The sequence below is a fragment of the Thermobia domestica genome, chromosome 11 (genome assembly GCF_964235325.1).
Source record: "Thermobia domestica chromosome 11, izTheDome1.hap1.1, whole genome shotgun sequence".
NCBI classification, from domain to species: domain Eukaryota; kingdom Metazoa; phylum Arthropoda; class Insecta; order Zygentoma; family Lepismatidae; genus Thermobia; species Thermobia domestica.
Window position 1 is genome coordinate 99,834,446 of NC_137464.1, and position 13,239 is coordinate 99,847,684.

General features: G+C 37.4%; 1 protein-coding gene across 1 annotated transcript; it reads left to right on the forward strand.

Moving 5' to 3' along the window:
• Positions 1-4,749: 4,749 nt before the first annotated feature.
• LOC145665224 (uncharacterized) lies at positions 4,750-6,159 on the forward strand. Its single transcript, XM_081732511.1, has one exon. The coding sequence runs from the start codon at positions 4,750-4,752 to the stop codon at positions 6,157-6,159; it is 1,410 nt and encodes a 469-aa protein (XP_081588637.1).
• The last annotated feature ends 7,080 nt before the right edge of the window (positions 6,160-13,239 follow it).

Here is a 13,239-nt window from a genome sequence, read left to right on the forward strand (position 1 = left end):
CAGCATTATACGTATTGTTTTATGCATTTTTTATGAATGCCCCCTCCCCCAAAGTTACAGAGAAATCGGCGTCCTTGATTGAGATTATCATCATTTTGCTCAAAGAGTATTGTTGCGTCATACATAATTGATATTCTTTCTTCATAGTTTTGGGGAACTCATTATTTATATTATTATAAAACAATTTTAACGTGGATCGTTTGCTGCTTGTAGACGATCCAAGAAAGATTGAACAAGACCATTCAATACCTCAAATTTACACGTTCAAAGGAGTATTGTTCGAGACACTTGAACAAGAGTCTCGAACGGACTTGAAACAACTTTTACATGATCACAGAGGTACTGAATCTGTTTTATATTCTTGTTAATAGATGGCAGTCCAAAACAAGAGACTGTAACTATGAAAACAAATGAAAGCGAAACTGCGTAGTGATTTAGTTCAGACCTGCGCATGAATAGCTATAATTTTAGCATATTTTTCTTAACTTCTGCAGGCATTTGTAATGTAATAGATTATATTAAATAATTTAGAAAAAAGGTCAATTGATTTTGCAGCAATCCCATCGAATTTTCACTAAGTAGTTTGTCCCTTTTACATTAAATGCGAGTTAGGTTAGCTCACGTTAAAAAAGTAAAGTGCTGCTTAGTTATAAAATCGTTCCCTATACTAAGCTTTTTTTTTTTTTTTAAAAAAAAAATATGATTCTTCAAATGGTGTGCTGATGACAGAACCACACTCAAAAAGAAAAAAAAACGAACTGTTTCCTAAAATTGTGTGTATCACGAGTCAATGACTGCCTTTTGATGTTATTTATGCTTTGCATCGAAGACTGTTTAAAGAAAAGGCTGAAATCACATAAAACTAAACGAAACAATGATAATATTTTTCAGTACAGGACTTACCGCCCATATCTGCATCAGACTTTCTTCACAAATCTATCCCTGTTTTGGTACTGGTTAAGAATAACCCGTCAAACGAATAGTAATTTTTAATGTTAAAATGTGTGAGTGTGTATGAAGCAGAATTATCTGAGATACCGTAATAATTCCCACTGTCGAAACATGTCTGCATAATGTAGGAAACCAGTATTTTATGTTTAGAAGTTTAATGTTACCAGTATCAAATCATTACAAGAGCTATAGTTCAGTTCAAATGAGTGAATACGATGTCAAGGGTTTGTTGCACTATTCTAATTTATACATTATTCTTATTCTTGTACTATAACCTCAGTCGATGACGCATTTGCTCCGTACGGACTACTCTCCCGTGGACCCCCTTCAATGCTCCTGCCCCGACACTGTTAAATATCATCTCGATTTTATTTATTTATTATTATTTTTGCACAGTCTTGTATGTAGCATATGTTAGGATGCACATTTGTACCTTACAGGAAAGCACTAGTAAAATTAATCTGCACACGTGAAAGCAACCTCTACCTTAAGAAATAACTTCTCAAATACTACGTGTGGGTTTCGTGATAAAATACTTAGATTACAGTAGGATAACATGTAATAATTTCCAGGATACTTCAGTTTGTGAGCATATTATCAATCTGTACGCAATTATTTGATATTATCAGAGATTAATAACAGTACAAAACATCTTATTAAATCAAGAAAAATCAGTTATATATTTTTTTATTTAATGGACTCTTCTTTCTTAATCTACACCCGGTATTCTTGTATATTACATTCTTAAATTAATACTTATACTTCTCATTGCCTCAAAATTTAACAAACGTTATGGGCATGCAAGGATTATAATTATATAAATCGTGAATATTATTACGAAAAAATACTAACAATATCTTCCGGCGCAAATATTAGCTTTGTTTATCATAATACACACTTGGAATATCATATAATTATGGAAAAGAGTAACAAAAAGATATTTATTCAACTTCAACTCTGTCTCACGACGCCATCTTACTTGTTTTGTATTTTCCTGTGCTCAAACTCGAACGCTGATTGGCTATTGAATGCTCTTGAATTGGATTGTTTAGAACAGGACCGAAACGAAATTTCTTGAACGAAACTATTGAATTCAAGAGAAAAATGACGTCAGTGCTGACGTCTTTTTCATCAAATAGTCTTGAATGGTCTTGAACAAGAGTCTTGTTCAAGCTTTCTTGGATCGTCTACAAGCAGTATAATTAGAAACATACAAATTATAAATCTGCATGTATTCAGATTTCAGAATGTCTTCACGGCAGTGATTTGTAATACTGATATGTACTACTACTTCATCTACATCGCCTAATATATAATATACTCTACAACAGTTTATCAGATTCATCTACCGTAATATGAGTTTCATCTCCCTTCTCTAGAATAAGCCTCAAATGTGCCCACCTCCCAATGTTGAAGACAACCAATGGCGTATTTAGGATTTTGTTTCGAGGTGCTATGCCCAACACAAGGAAGGAAGTGGGCAATTGCCCACCTGAGTTTGAGAATTAAATATATTTTAATTTATGCATAAATTGAAGTTCTAATGGCAAGAATTGCAGACCGATAAATCCTATGTGATATGATACAAAAATTTAGGAGTGAATCTAATCCTTTATTCTATTCATACAAGAAAAAGGAAGCATCCTCTTGGCCTTCCAAATTTCCCGGGCTAATTATTCCCCCGTTTTGATGTTTTTAAAATTCAAACATTTCCTTCTTTTAAAAATAACTAAACGATATAATTTTCCTTTGTTATAATAACTAAATTCCTGTCATGTTGATATCCGCGCAAGTTGGTGTGGAACACCAGTTTCGCTTATCAACTCCTCTTAGTTTTGGTGTTACTGATGACGGCCGACTTGAATCAGAACTGACAATGGTCGATAAAGTATGAAAGAAAAATGAAAGAAAGTAACGTCAAGAAAAAGAAACAGAAAAGTAGAAAGGACGAAAGAAAGAACAAAAGGACGCAGTTCTTACATGGAATGAAATTTGGCAAATACAGTATTTCTGAACAAATAGCATAAGAAAATGGAAAGTCAATGACATTCTTAGAAATGGTAAGAAGGATTATTGTTGTACGTGGAATGCCAAAAACTAACAAATTTATTCCAGGGGGAGCTTGAGCCCGATAGCCTCCTAAATACGCCATTGAAGACATTTCTGTCCCCTGATTCTTCACAGCATTGTTTTTCAACTTCATACATATTTTGAACATCGCTTACACACACACACACATATATATATACTATGGGAGCGATCTTACCCGTCCCCCCCAATGTTGAAGACAGATTTGCGCCGATGCATATATATATATATATATATATATATATATATATATATAAAATGAGAATACGAGACACCTTCGATCTCCTTCTTCCGCCCCCCCCCCTCAAGTTAACTTTCCAACACAATCAAATGAACTGTAGCTCTATGAATAACAGCAGGGGCGGATCCAGGGGAGTGAACGGGGCGATAATCAACCCCCAGAAGAGGAAACTTTCTTATTTTATATGTAAATAAAACCCATCCCAGAGTTTGGAGCTCTTAAAAGTAGCTCTAAGTAGCAGTATTACAACCCACCGCCCCCCCCCCAAGCCGTCCTGCATCCGCCCCTGAAAAACTATAATAGGCAAAAGCTCCCTCAGCTGCAGCTACTTCTCTCTCTTCGTTCCTTGCAATTAATTGTATGGAGTGAAGATTTTTACAATCTAGGCCTAACTACAAAAGAATCGCCTTAAAAACTCAAGATCACGTGTTCTAAGAACACTATGGGAAATCAATATACAAATAATCTTGTTTTATTTAAATCAGTGATACCTTTAATATTCTTCGTATTATTTACATGACTGTATTTACTAAAATTACATTTGTCAGCTTAATCTGATGAAAACTTAGCTGATTTTTCCCTCCTTGCGTCGTTTGCAATTGTCAGGGCCGAATGTACATATTTCTAAGCCCTAGACCAAAGCACAATTCTGTGTCCCTACCCTCTCAAAAAGATTATTTATAATTCTTTTTAACTTATTTAATATCTTGCTGGAGAAAAAGTTATTCATCTTCCTTGTGCTTGGAGATGTAAAAGCACTCACAGACATCTTATATATTTGATTGTTTGTGTGTGTGTGTGTGTGTGTGTGTGTGTGTGTTGGAGAGTATCCGAGTTTCCACAAGGTACAATGAAAAATGAAGAATTGCAAATTTTTTAGCCTATTTCATAGTTCAACTTCGTTACTTTTTTATTCAAACTGAAAGATAACGTGCACTTCAGTTTAGGTATCCTTGTTGATATAAAATTGGAACTCTTGTAATGTATTATCAACGACAGCTCAGCTTGTGCACTTTATCAAAGATTGCAGATCCCTTGACTGTTGATTACAACCGGAACTCTGCACTGCGACTCTATTAGCTTGCTTTCTATCAAATCGGAGAGGATGTCGTGATAACTTGCTCGAAGCTGTTACATGCTACTCTTTTTCCAGCATAAGAAAAAAGTAGATGTAAACAAACCCACCTGACTAGGAGTGGGTCGATGACCAGTGATTGGTTCTTGGTCTCAGTGCACTAGTATCCTACCGCAATATAATCCCTACTAAAATAACAATTTCAAATAAAGACATCTGAATTTATCCTGCATTTTGTGATAATAAACGCAATATATATATAATATTTAATAACGGATATAGCTCTTTCAACCTCACCCGTACCTGGACATATAGTATTTACTGCGCATGCGTATGAGTTCGCGCGCCGACCCCGCTCATTTGAATTTGTAGAGTACAGCGTTTCATGGCGACGATGAGTGACAATAAACCATCTTCGTCTTGTGTTATAAAACACAAAAGAGGACAACCGCTTAAAAGTGCCGCGAAAATAATCGTGTTAAATGTTTTTAACAACCTTTGTGAAAAATATGAAACTGCAGGAATTGACGATATTGTCAGATTCACAAGTGAGCTTACAGGTGTTTCTGCCTCAAGTGTTTACAGTGCGCGGAAAGAATATTCCACAACTGGAAGTGTTTCAACGCCTGGGAAAAAGAGAAAACGTGTGCGAAGTGTGTTGGACAAAACATGCGATGATTTTGTGAGGTCCGCAATTCGTCGTAAAGTACACGAATTTTTTTTTAAGAATGAAATCCCTACTCTCAGAAAGGTGTTACTTGCCATCAATAATGACCCTGATCTACCGAATATGAAAAAATCTTCATTGTACAATCTCTTACACGAAATTGGTTTCGAATTTGTGTCTCGGAAACGCAGTAGTGTAATTATAGACAGAGATGATATTATTTTGTGGCGTCGGGAGTATTTACGCAAGATAAAACAGTACAGAGAACAGGGACTGACAATTTATTATTTAGACGAGACGTGGGTTAACGAAGGGCATGTTACATCAAAAGTGTGGAGCGATACCACCGTCAAATCAAAGAGGCAAGCCTTCATGTCAGGATTGAGCACAGGACTTGAAAATCCAACGGGAAAAGGGAAGCGATTAATTATTTTACACATTGGAAGTGGTAGTGGTTTTGTTGAGAGCGGAGATCTCGTTTTTGAATCAAAAAAGTCTGGAGACTATCACGAGGAAATGACAGGTACTGTGTTTCGCGACTGGTTTGAAAACGTTCTTCCAAAATTACAATCGAATAGTGTTATAGTAATGGACAACGCTCCATATCATAGTGTTAAAATGGAACGCCTTCCAAATAAATCCTGGCGAAGAGACGATATTATAACTTGGCTTCGAAGTAAAAACATTACTTTCGAAGACGGACTTGTAAAGGCTGAGTTATTGGAGTTGGTTAAGTCTTGTAAAGATAGATTTGACAAGTATGTTATTGATGAGTTAGCTAAACAAGCGGGTCATACGGTACTAAGGCTACCTCCTTATCACTTTTACCTCAACCCTATCGAGTTGATATGGAGTCAAGTGAAAGGTTATGTGGCAAGAAATAACAAACCCAGACAGTACAAACTGTCCGACGTGCAAAGGCTTGTTTACGCGGCGTTCAAAGATGTGACAGCTGAAAAGTGGCGGGAATGTGTGCGTCATGTCGAACACGAGGAACTGAAATTGTGGGAATTGGAAGGTGTGATGGACATCACAGTGGACAGATTAATAATCAACCCAGATGATGACACAGACATTTCTAGTGATGAATCCTCAGATTCAGATTTGCAAGGCGTGGAACCACTAGCTGACCACTAACGTAAGTAGTCCGATCTTTTTTTTTTTTTTAAATTTCGATTCGTGAGACGGAATCCTTTTTCTTATTAACTGTGTTCTCTAGTTTCTAATTTTAAATTATTGTTTTTTTTTTCTTTTTTACGGGGTTCATTGCATAAATGTATTAAATAGATCACAAGATCTCCTAACAGCAGTTCAGTGTCGAATTTCAATTACGCATTGGTCTATATTCGCTACAATAACAAAGAAGTTTGTCATTGTCTTCTACAAACTTATAACAAAAACAAAATGGTTTATTATCGCCTCCTGTGTATAGCCTTTGAATTTGATGTTTTGACTATGCCTTTTTATCGCTGCAAAGAGATTATGCTTTGCTTACGATATTAAAGAATGAAGTGTCCATGTTACGATGCCGTATGTATGTGTATTACGTGTGTTCTGAAAATAAACAAGCTCCCTGATTTCTTTGCCTGACAATTCCAGCGCCTTCATTGCCTGGTGGACGGTGACCTCATGGTGAACTATTGTTTTGTTCTGGTTGCGTTCTCATTTGATTCTTGTTTTTATTTCTTGTTTTTTATTTTCTCTCCGGCCTTCAATAACAAGGCATGCGTGTGGGTGTTGGATCTTTCCTTCTTAATGTAAAGAGCTATTCCACGGAAATAATTTTGGACTCAGAAATTCAAAAGCTTTGTATGTGAATATGCATACCAAGAATTCAGGAACAATCTCGTTTATATAATAATCAAGTTAAGAAAATACATATTTCCAACATAGCAATAGTCAGTGCGTTAATTATTTACCAACCAACCGTAGCCTTATACTTTGAAATTATGCGACGACAGTAAGCTAGCAGACGATCTTGCTGTTCACGTCTCTCGCTGCTGAAGCACGTGTAAGCCGCGCAGTAATACATTTCGCTTTGTTTACATCTACTTTTTTCTTATGCTGGAAATGGTTTATAGCTTATGGTTCATTCACTAATTACAGGGTTCCCAGCCAATATAAGAATTTTTGATTTTTCGAATAAGCTGATATTAACACCAGGAATGGGACGGGATTAAAATACGGGACATTGGCCTGTCCCGAGTACATTTACGGGGACGCGGGACACTCGGGCCCAAATCGAGACTGTCCCGTTTTTTTACGGGACGTATGGCAGACTTATCTAATTAATAGTCCAAAATGAGAGGTCAGCATGATTGAATTATCCTAGATTATTTGAGAGTTCTTCCTCGGAAATTTGGGAAATTAACCCACAAGATTTTGAAAATTTTAGAATAGAATCGGAGTTTTGTTTTCGGTGGAAAATATTCTAAAATAGAATATATCTGCGTAACCAATGAGGACATGACGTAATTCTTTTAGACAACGCAACGCTAGTTTAACGATAAACGGCATACGAGTTATTCTGCCTTATGTGGAGTTGTTTTGAAGTATGATTGGTCATACTAAAAGCCTGATTACTGCAAGAAATATGTTAGTCGAACTCTTTAGTATAGCACTAATCACGCGTCAGAAAGACTCTACATAAGGCCCATAATGGCTTCATTGCTTTCTTGTGTTGCGTTGCTATATGCGGAATTTTGCGATGACTTGTATTGAATGACACCCTAGGTCCTAACCTCATAAAGTAAATTCCGTTCCAGCAGGACTAGCTCGGGAGAGTAATGCTCCCGGAAGTAGAAACGAGAAACACAGTTCTGATTGGTTGGCGTTATCCACTTCTTGCCACGTTGCATTAAAATACCAGAAATCATACGCTTCTTGCTGTCGGCCTTGGTGGCCGAGTGGGCTAGCGCTAAATGCTAGTAAGGAAAGTTTCTTTTGACGTGAGTTCAAACCCGGCCCGAGGAAAGATTTTTTAAACATTTTTTTTTACATTTTTATAACACTTATTAAATTAAAATAATATTTAAAAAAGTGATTTGTTTACTTTTTTGCAGATAAGTAGTTGTAGTACTTATGCCCTTGTACTCCATGATATAGGGCTCGTTTTGTTCCCCTTGTACTTCATGATATAAATTTTGTGACCAACTTAAAAACAACTGGCTAGGATAGCGTGTAAAACAGCTGGCTAGAGTAGCGCGCGGAAAAAACGTACTTCCGGGAGTATTACTCTCCCGAGCGGGTCGTGTTCCAGCGCTGGCAACGATGGAGCGTAACGCAACCCAAAACTTGCAAAAATCATTTTAGACTCTATATTTATTGCAATCTAAAACGCAGTTTTTGTATTGTTGACGCAAACCGTTAAGTAATGGAACTTCATATCCTAGTTCTCGTCACGCCATCTACTGAACACTAAATATTGGATTAAAGAAATTTCACAAAGGAAAGTTATAAAGAAATGAAGTTTATATATATAAAGCAAGGCCAACAAGGGATGGTCTCTGAAGTTCCTTGCCGCATGGTTAGGAAACTGCAGCCCCTACTTTGGTGCTAGTGTTACCAACAGCGGTCACGTCATAAATTAAATTGCCATGACCGAAGAAAACCTTGACACATGGGTAGTGGCAACTATCTGCTCATCTTCGGTTAAATAGAACAATATTTTGTTGCAGTTTTACTATATGGATCCACAGTATAAGTAAAGAAAGGAAAGGAGTACTACTACTCGTAGGAGGAGTAGGAGTAGTACTAATAATTGGGACGGGTTAAAAGTCCCGCAGGGGTTTGTTGGGTTCTGTTCTTAACATAAACCGGGCAAATTAAAACCTCCAAACTTTTTCCTACATTTTACAATCTGTGGAACCGTATTGTAAAACAGCACCCAAAATTTAAGCTCATATTGTTGTAAAATGATAATATATATAAGGAGGAAAATTGAAATTAAAGGTTTGTCTTTGGTATAAAAGAATTGAAATTAGACTTAAAATTCTCTCAGTTTCTAATTCTCATCGAACTCTAAAACATGTTACATAGAACAGCTGATCGTTTGATGAAAATGTTATCCACGAGGTTTGAGATTCAATTTATTTTTCACTTCTGTTTTGTGACTATGCATGATACAACTCCTTCAGAGAAGTAATACGCCCGGAAAGAGGAACTAAATACACTGTTGTGATTGATTTGCGTTATCCGTTTCTCGCCACGTAGCCCGGCCCTAAGAAAGTTTTTTTTTTTATTTTATAATTTTCATTTTATTTTATAACTTTTTTTAAATTAAAATAGGACGAAAATAATTTACTGACCTTACGAAACATGGCTGAGCGAGAGAAAGGAGTTAAAATCCTCGCAGGGTTCGTTTTGTTTCACCATGACCGCCATGATAATATGTCACATTCGACAGTTGGCTAGGATAGCGCGCGAAAGAAATACTTCCCAGGAAGAGTTGTTGCAGGATTGCATTTTTGTTATCTATTTTCTTTATTGTTTTTCTTATCTTTTGTGTACGTTCTGAGCATTCCACAAAAATTTGGGAGGACTTCTAGAACCGAGGGCGTCGGACCTGCTCCCAATGAACATGAGAACCCGGAAAGCTATGGATTTGACATTAATATTGATCATTTTCAATAAGTTTTACATGTAACTATTTCACACACTTCTTCAAGGTGTTAATTGGGACTGAAATTAAATGGAACCTGGAGTGTCACTCTTCATTTAAGAGATCCCCTAAATTATCGGATGTGACACTACTTGTCTAAGTGACTCCGAAAACTATGCAGTTGACACTAATATCGATCGCTTTTATATGTATCCCCCCTCCCATTCCCCATATTCATTTTCTTATTCATATTCATATTTATTTGCCTGTTCATAGCTTACAAATGAGGACAATCCTCAATTAAGCATTACAGTTGTCAGATACAGGGGTGGACTGGCCATAATCAAGTACCGGCCCGATGGCCGCTGCGCCCTCCTCACATCAGTGCCTTTGCGCCCTCCTCGGGAGGGGCTAATACCCGTCTTAGCCTTGGGAAGGCGCACAGTTTCCTCTCTGAACACATTTTTTTTAAAAAAAAAACAAAGGTACATAATTATTTTATAAATTCGCTAGCCTTTGGCCAGCTAGGTCTCCACCCCAGACCCCGGTATTTGCTCGGCCTGCGGCCTCACTCTTTCTGTTTTCGGCGTGGGAATGCTATTAATGATATTAGATTTACCCCTGAATATATAGATTTGACTCTAATATTAGTTATTTTGGACGATTTTTACATATCACCCTTACCAACCCCACGCTCCGACCCAAATCCCAGTATTTGCTCGGCCTCGCTCTTTCTGTTTTTGGCTTTGGGAATGTCATTATAATGATCTTAGGGACCCTGAAATTTATAGATTTGACTCTAATATCGGTCATCTTGGATGATTTTTATATATCAACCCTCCCACCCCCACCGCTCCGCCCCCAGATCCCGTCTTTACTCGGCCTACGGCCTTGCCCTTTCTGTTTTAGGCTTTGGTGGTACCATTAATGATCTCAACCACTTCGAAATACATTGATTTGACTCTAATCTTGGTCATTTTGGATAATTTTTACATGTCTCTCCCTCCCACTCCCGTCGTTAGAGACGCTAGAGGCGTTACATAAAAACAAGACTCCGTTCAAGACTTACAGATGAACATCTGGAATCATTGTTCTTGAAAAACGCAAGGAGATGCGAAGGCTCCTTCAAGCATAAAGCAGTGACTTTACTTTCATTTTCCAGCTTTGTTTTTGAATTTCTTTTTTCGCTAGGTAGGTATATAATTCTCAATTTACTTTTCTTAATTTGTAGTAAATGTTTTATGTATACTTTTTATTAACGGTTTTAAAATTGATGAAAAATAAGTTAATGTTATGATGAACATAGCTTTAAAAGACAGAAGTATGAAAAATAGCATAAGTCCCAAACTTAACTCAAATCTTCAGTTATAATTAGGCTATTAACAAATGTAGCCGAAGAATTTAAACAATTGGTGTGATTTTTGTACTCTCAGTTAAAGTGTGCAGATTTATATACGCCTAATATACGAGGCGTGTTTTTTAAGTAAAGCCGTTTGAACATAAGTACACAACGAAAGATTATTTCAAAAAAGTAAATGTGTTTTCAGAAAGTACATACTTTACTCTATTTTTCGACATAGTTGCTAAGTTTGTTCAAACACTTATTATAACTCTGAACCAATTTCAAAATACCCTCTTCATAAAAACTTGCCGCCTGCTCCGATAACCAAGAGTTCACTGCCGTTTTCACATCGTCGTCATCATTGTAACGGTTGCCACTGAGGTGTTGTTTGAGGTGGAGGAACAGATGGTAATCGCTCGGCGCAAGATCAGGACTGTAGGGTGCGTGGTCTTCCCAGCCAAAACTGTCCAACAAATCGCGGGTCTGACCTGCAGTGTGAGGTCTTGCATTGTCATGGAGAAGAACAATGCCCTTTGTCAGCATGCCGCGTCGTTTGTTTCGAATCGCTCTGCGTAGCTTTCACAGGGTTTGGCAGTATGCTTCTGCATTGGTAGTGGTTCCTCGTTGCATGAAGTCGACCAACAAAACACCATGACTATCCCAAAACACCGATGCTATGATTTTGCGCTAGGACAGAGTCTGTTTGGCCTTCACCTTTACAGGCGAGTGTGTGTGTCTCCATTCCATGCTCTGTTGCTTCGATTCGGGCGTGATATGCGAAACCCATGTTTAGTCTCCAGTTACGATCTGACTCAAGAAGCTGTCACCTTCTTCGTGATAACGAGTCAAGAACTTCATGGAACACGCAAATCTTTGGTTTTTGTGGTCCTCTTTAGAAGTTTCGGGCCCAACGGGAGCACAGGTTCCTAAACTTTAGGTGTTCAAAAACAATTTTGTAAAGCACTGATCTCGACACGTCAGGAAATTCGTTTGAGAGACCTGTTATTGTGCAGCGCCTGTTCTCACGAACCCTCGCTTCAACTGAAGCCACCAAATCGTCTGTAATCGAAGAAGGGCGACCGGAGCGGTCATTATCATGGACGTTGTCACGGCCATTTTTGAATTCTCGTACCTACTTACGCACTTTGCTTGCACTCATAACAGTATCACCGTACACTTTGCAAATCTGTCGATGAATTTCTGCAGCAGACAGGTTACTTGCTGACAAAAACCGTATCACTGAGCGAACCTCACACGCGGCGGGCGACTTGATAGTCTTAAACATTGTGAAAGCACAGAACACAACCGTACAGGTCAGCTACAGAGTTGAAACTGAGCACAGTTGTTCCCGAGGCATGCCGGTACACGACGCACACGCTAGTTACGATATGCGCGCGAACTACTAGTGTCTACAACAAAACGGACTTTACTTAAAAAACACGCCTCGTATTTAGCACTCAGTCTCTTTGTTTATTTATGAAAATATTGAGTTTGTATAATTCTATCGTGATTAACTGCAATAGTTACTTAATCTTTTGTTGTTTTTTGTGTACTAATTTTTCGGGAGAAGCCCCCCGGCACTTTCTTTTATTAGGAGGCGGTATTCCATACAAGCGAAAGTCTCAGATGGACGGCGCCCTCCCAGAGTATGTGACCGCGCCCTTTTTACATAGCCAGTCCACCCCTGGTCAGATATGATTTACATTCTCTATATATTATCAGTAAGGTAAGTTTCCACAGAGTAATAGCTTTTTTCTAACAATAATTCTAACAGAGTATTTCTGAATATCCGTTTTTCGTTAATGTCCTTATACTTTGTTGGTAATTTGTTATATAATTTTATACAATTCATATACACAGTTTTGCTAAAATTTGCATAATTATGTTGGATAATGTACATATTACAATTTTGCCTAGTATTGTATGAATGAATCGTATTAGCTAAAGTAAATAAATCCTTGTGCTCGATTACATACATAATTGTGCGATATATATATAAACTAGGTAATGTCAATAATTTATATTTTTTTTAAATATTTTTACATGAGGATCGTTCAGGCATGCTAAACATTATTCTAATAATTTTTTTCTGTATTCGGAATGTACTAGTACTTATTCTCGAATTGCCCCAAAATATAACACCATAGTTTATTATTGAAAAAACTTTGCTATAGTATAAGGACATGACAGCTTCCTTGCACAAACTACCTTGCAACCTACGGAATGCAAAGCAGAGTGAACTGAGTTTAGTATTAATGTATTCAACATGAGTATT

What these genes read in the sequence shown, in the direction of transcription:
- LOC145665224 (XM_081732511.1), top strand. Translation starts at nt 4,750, where the DNA reads ATGAGTGACAATAAACCATCTTCGTCTTGTGTTATAAAACACAAAAGA.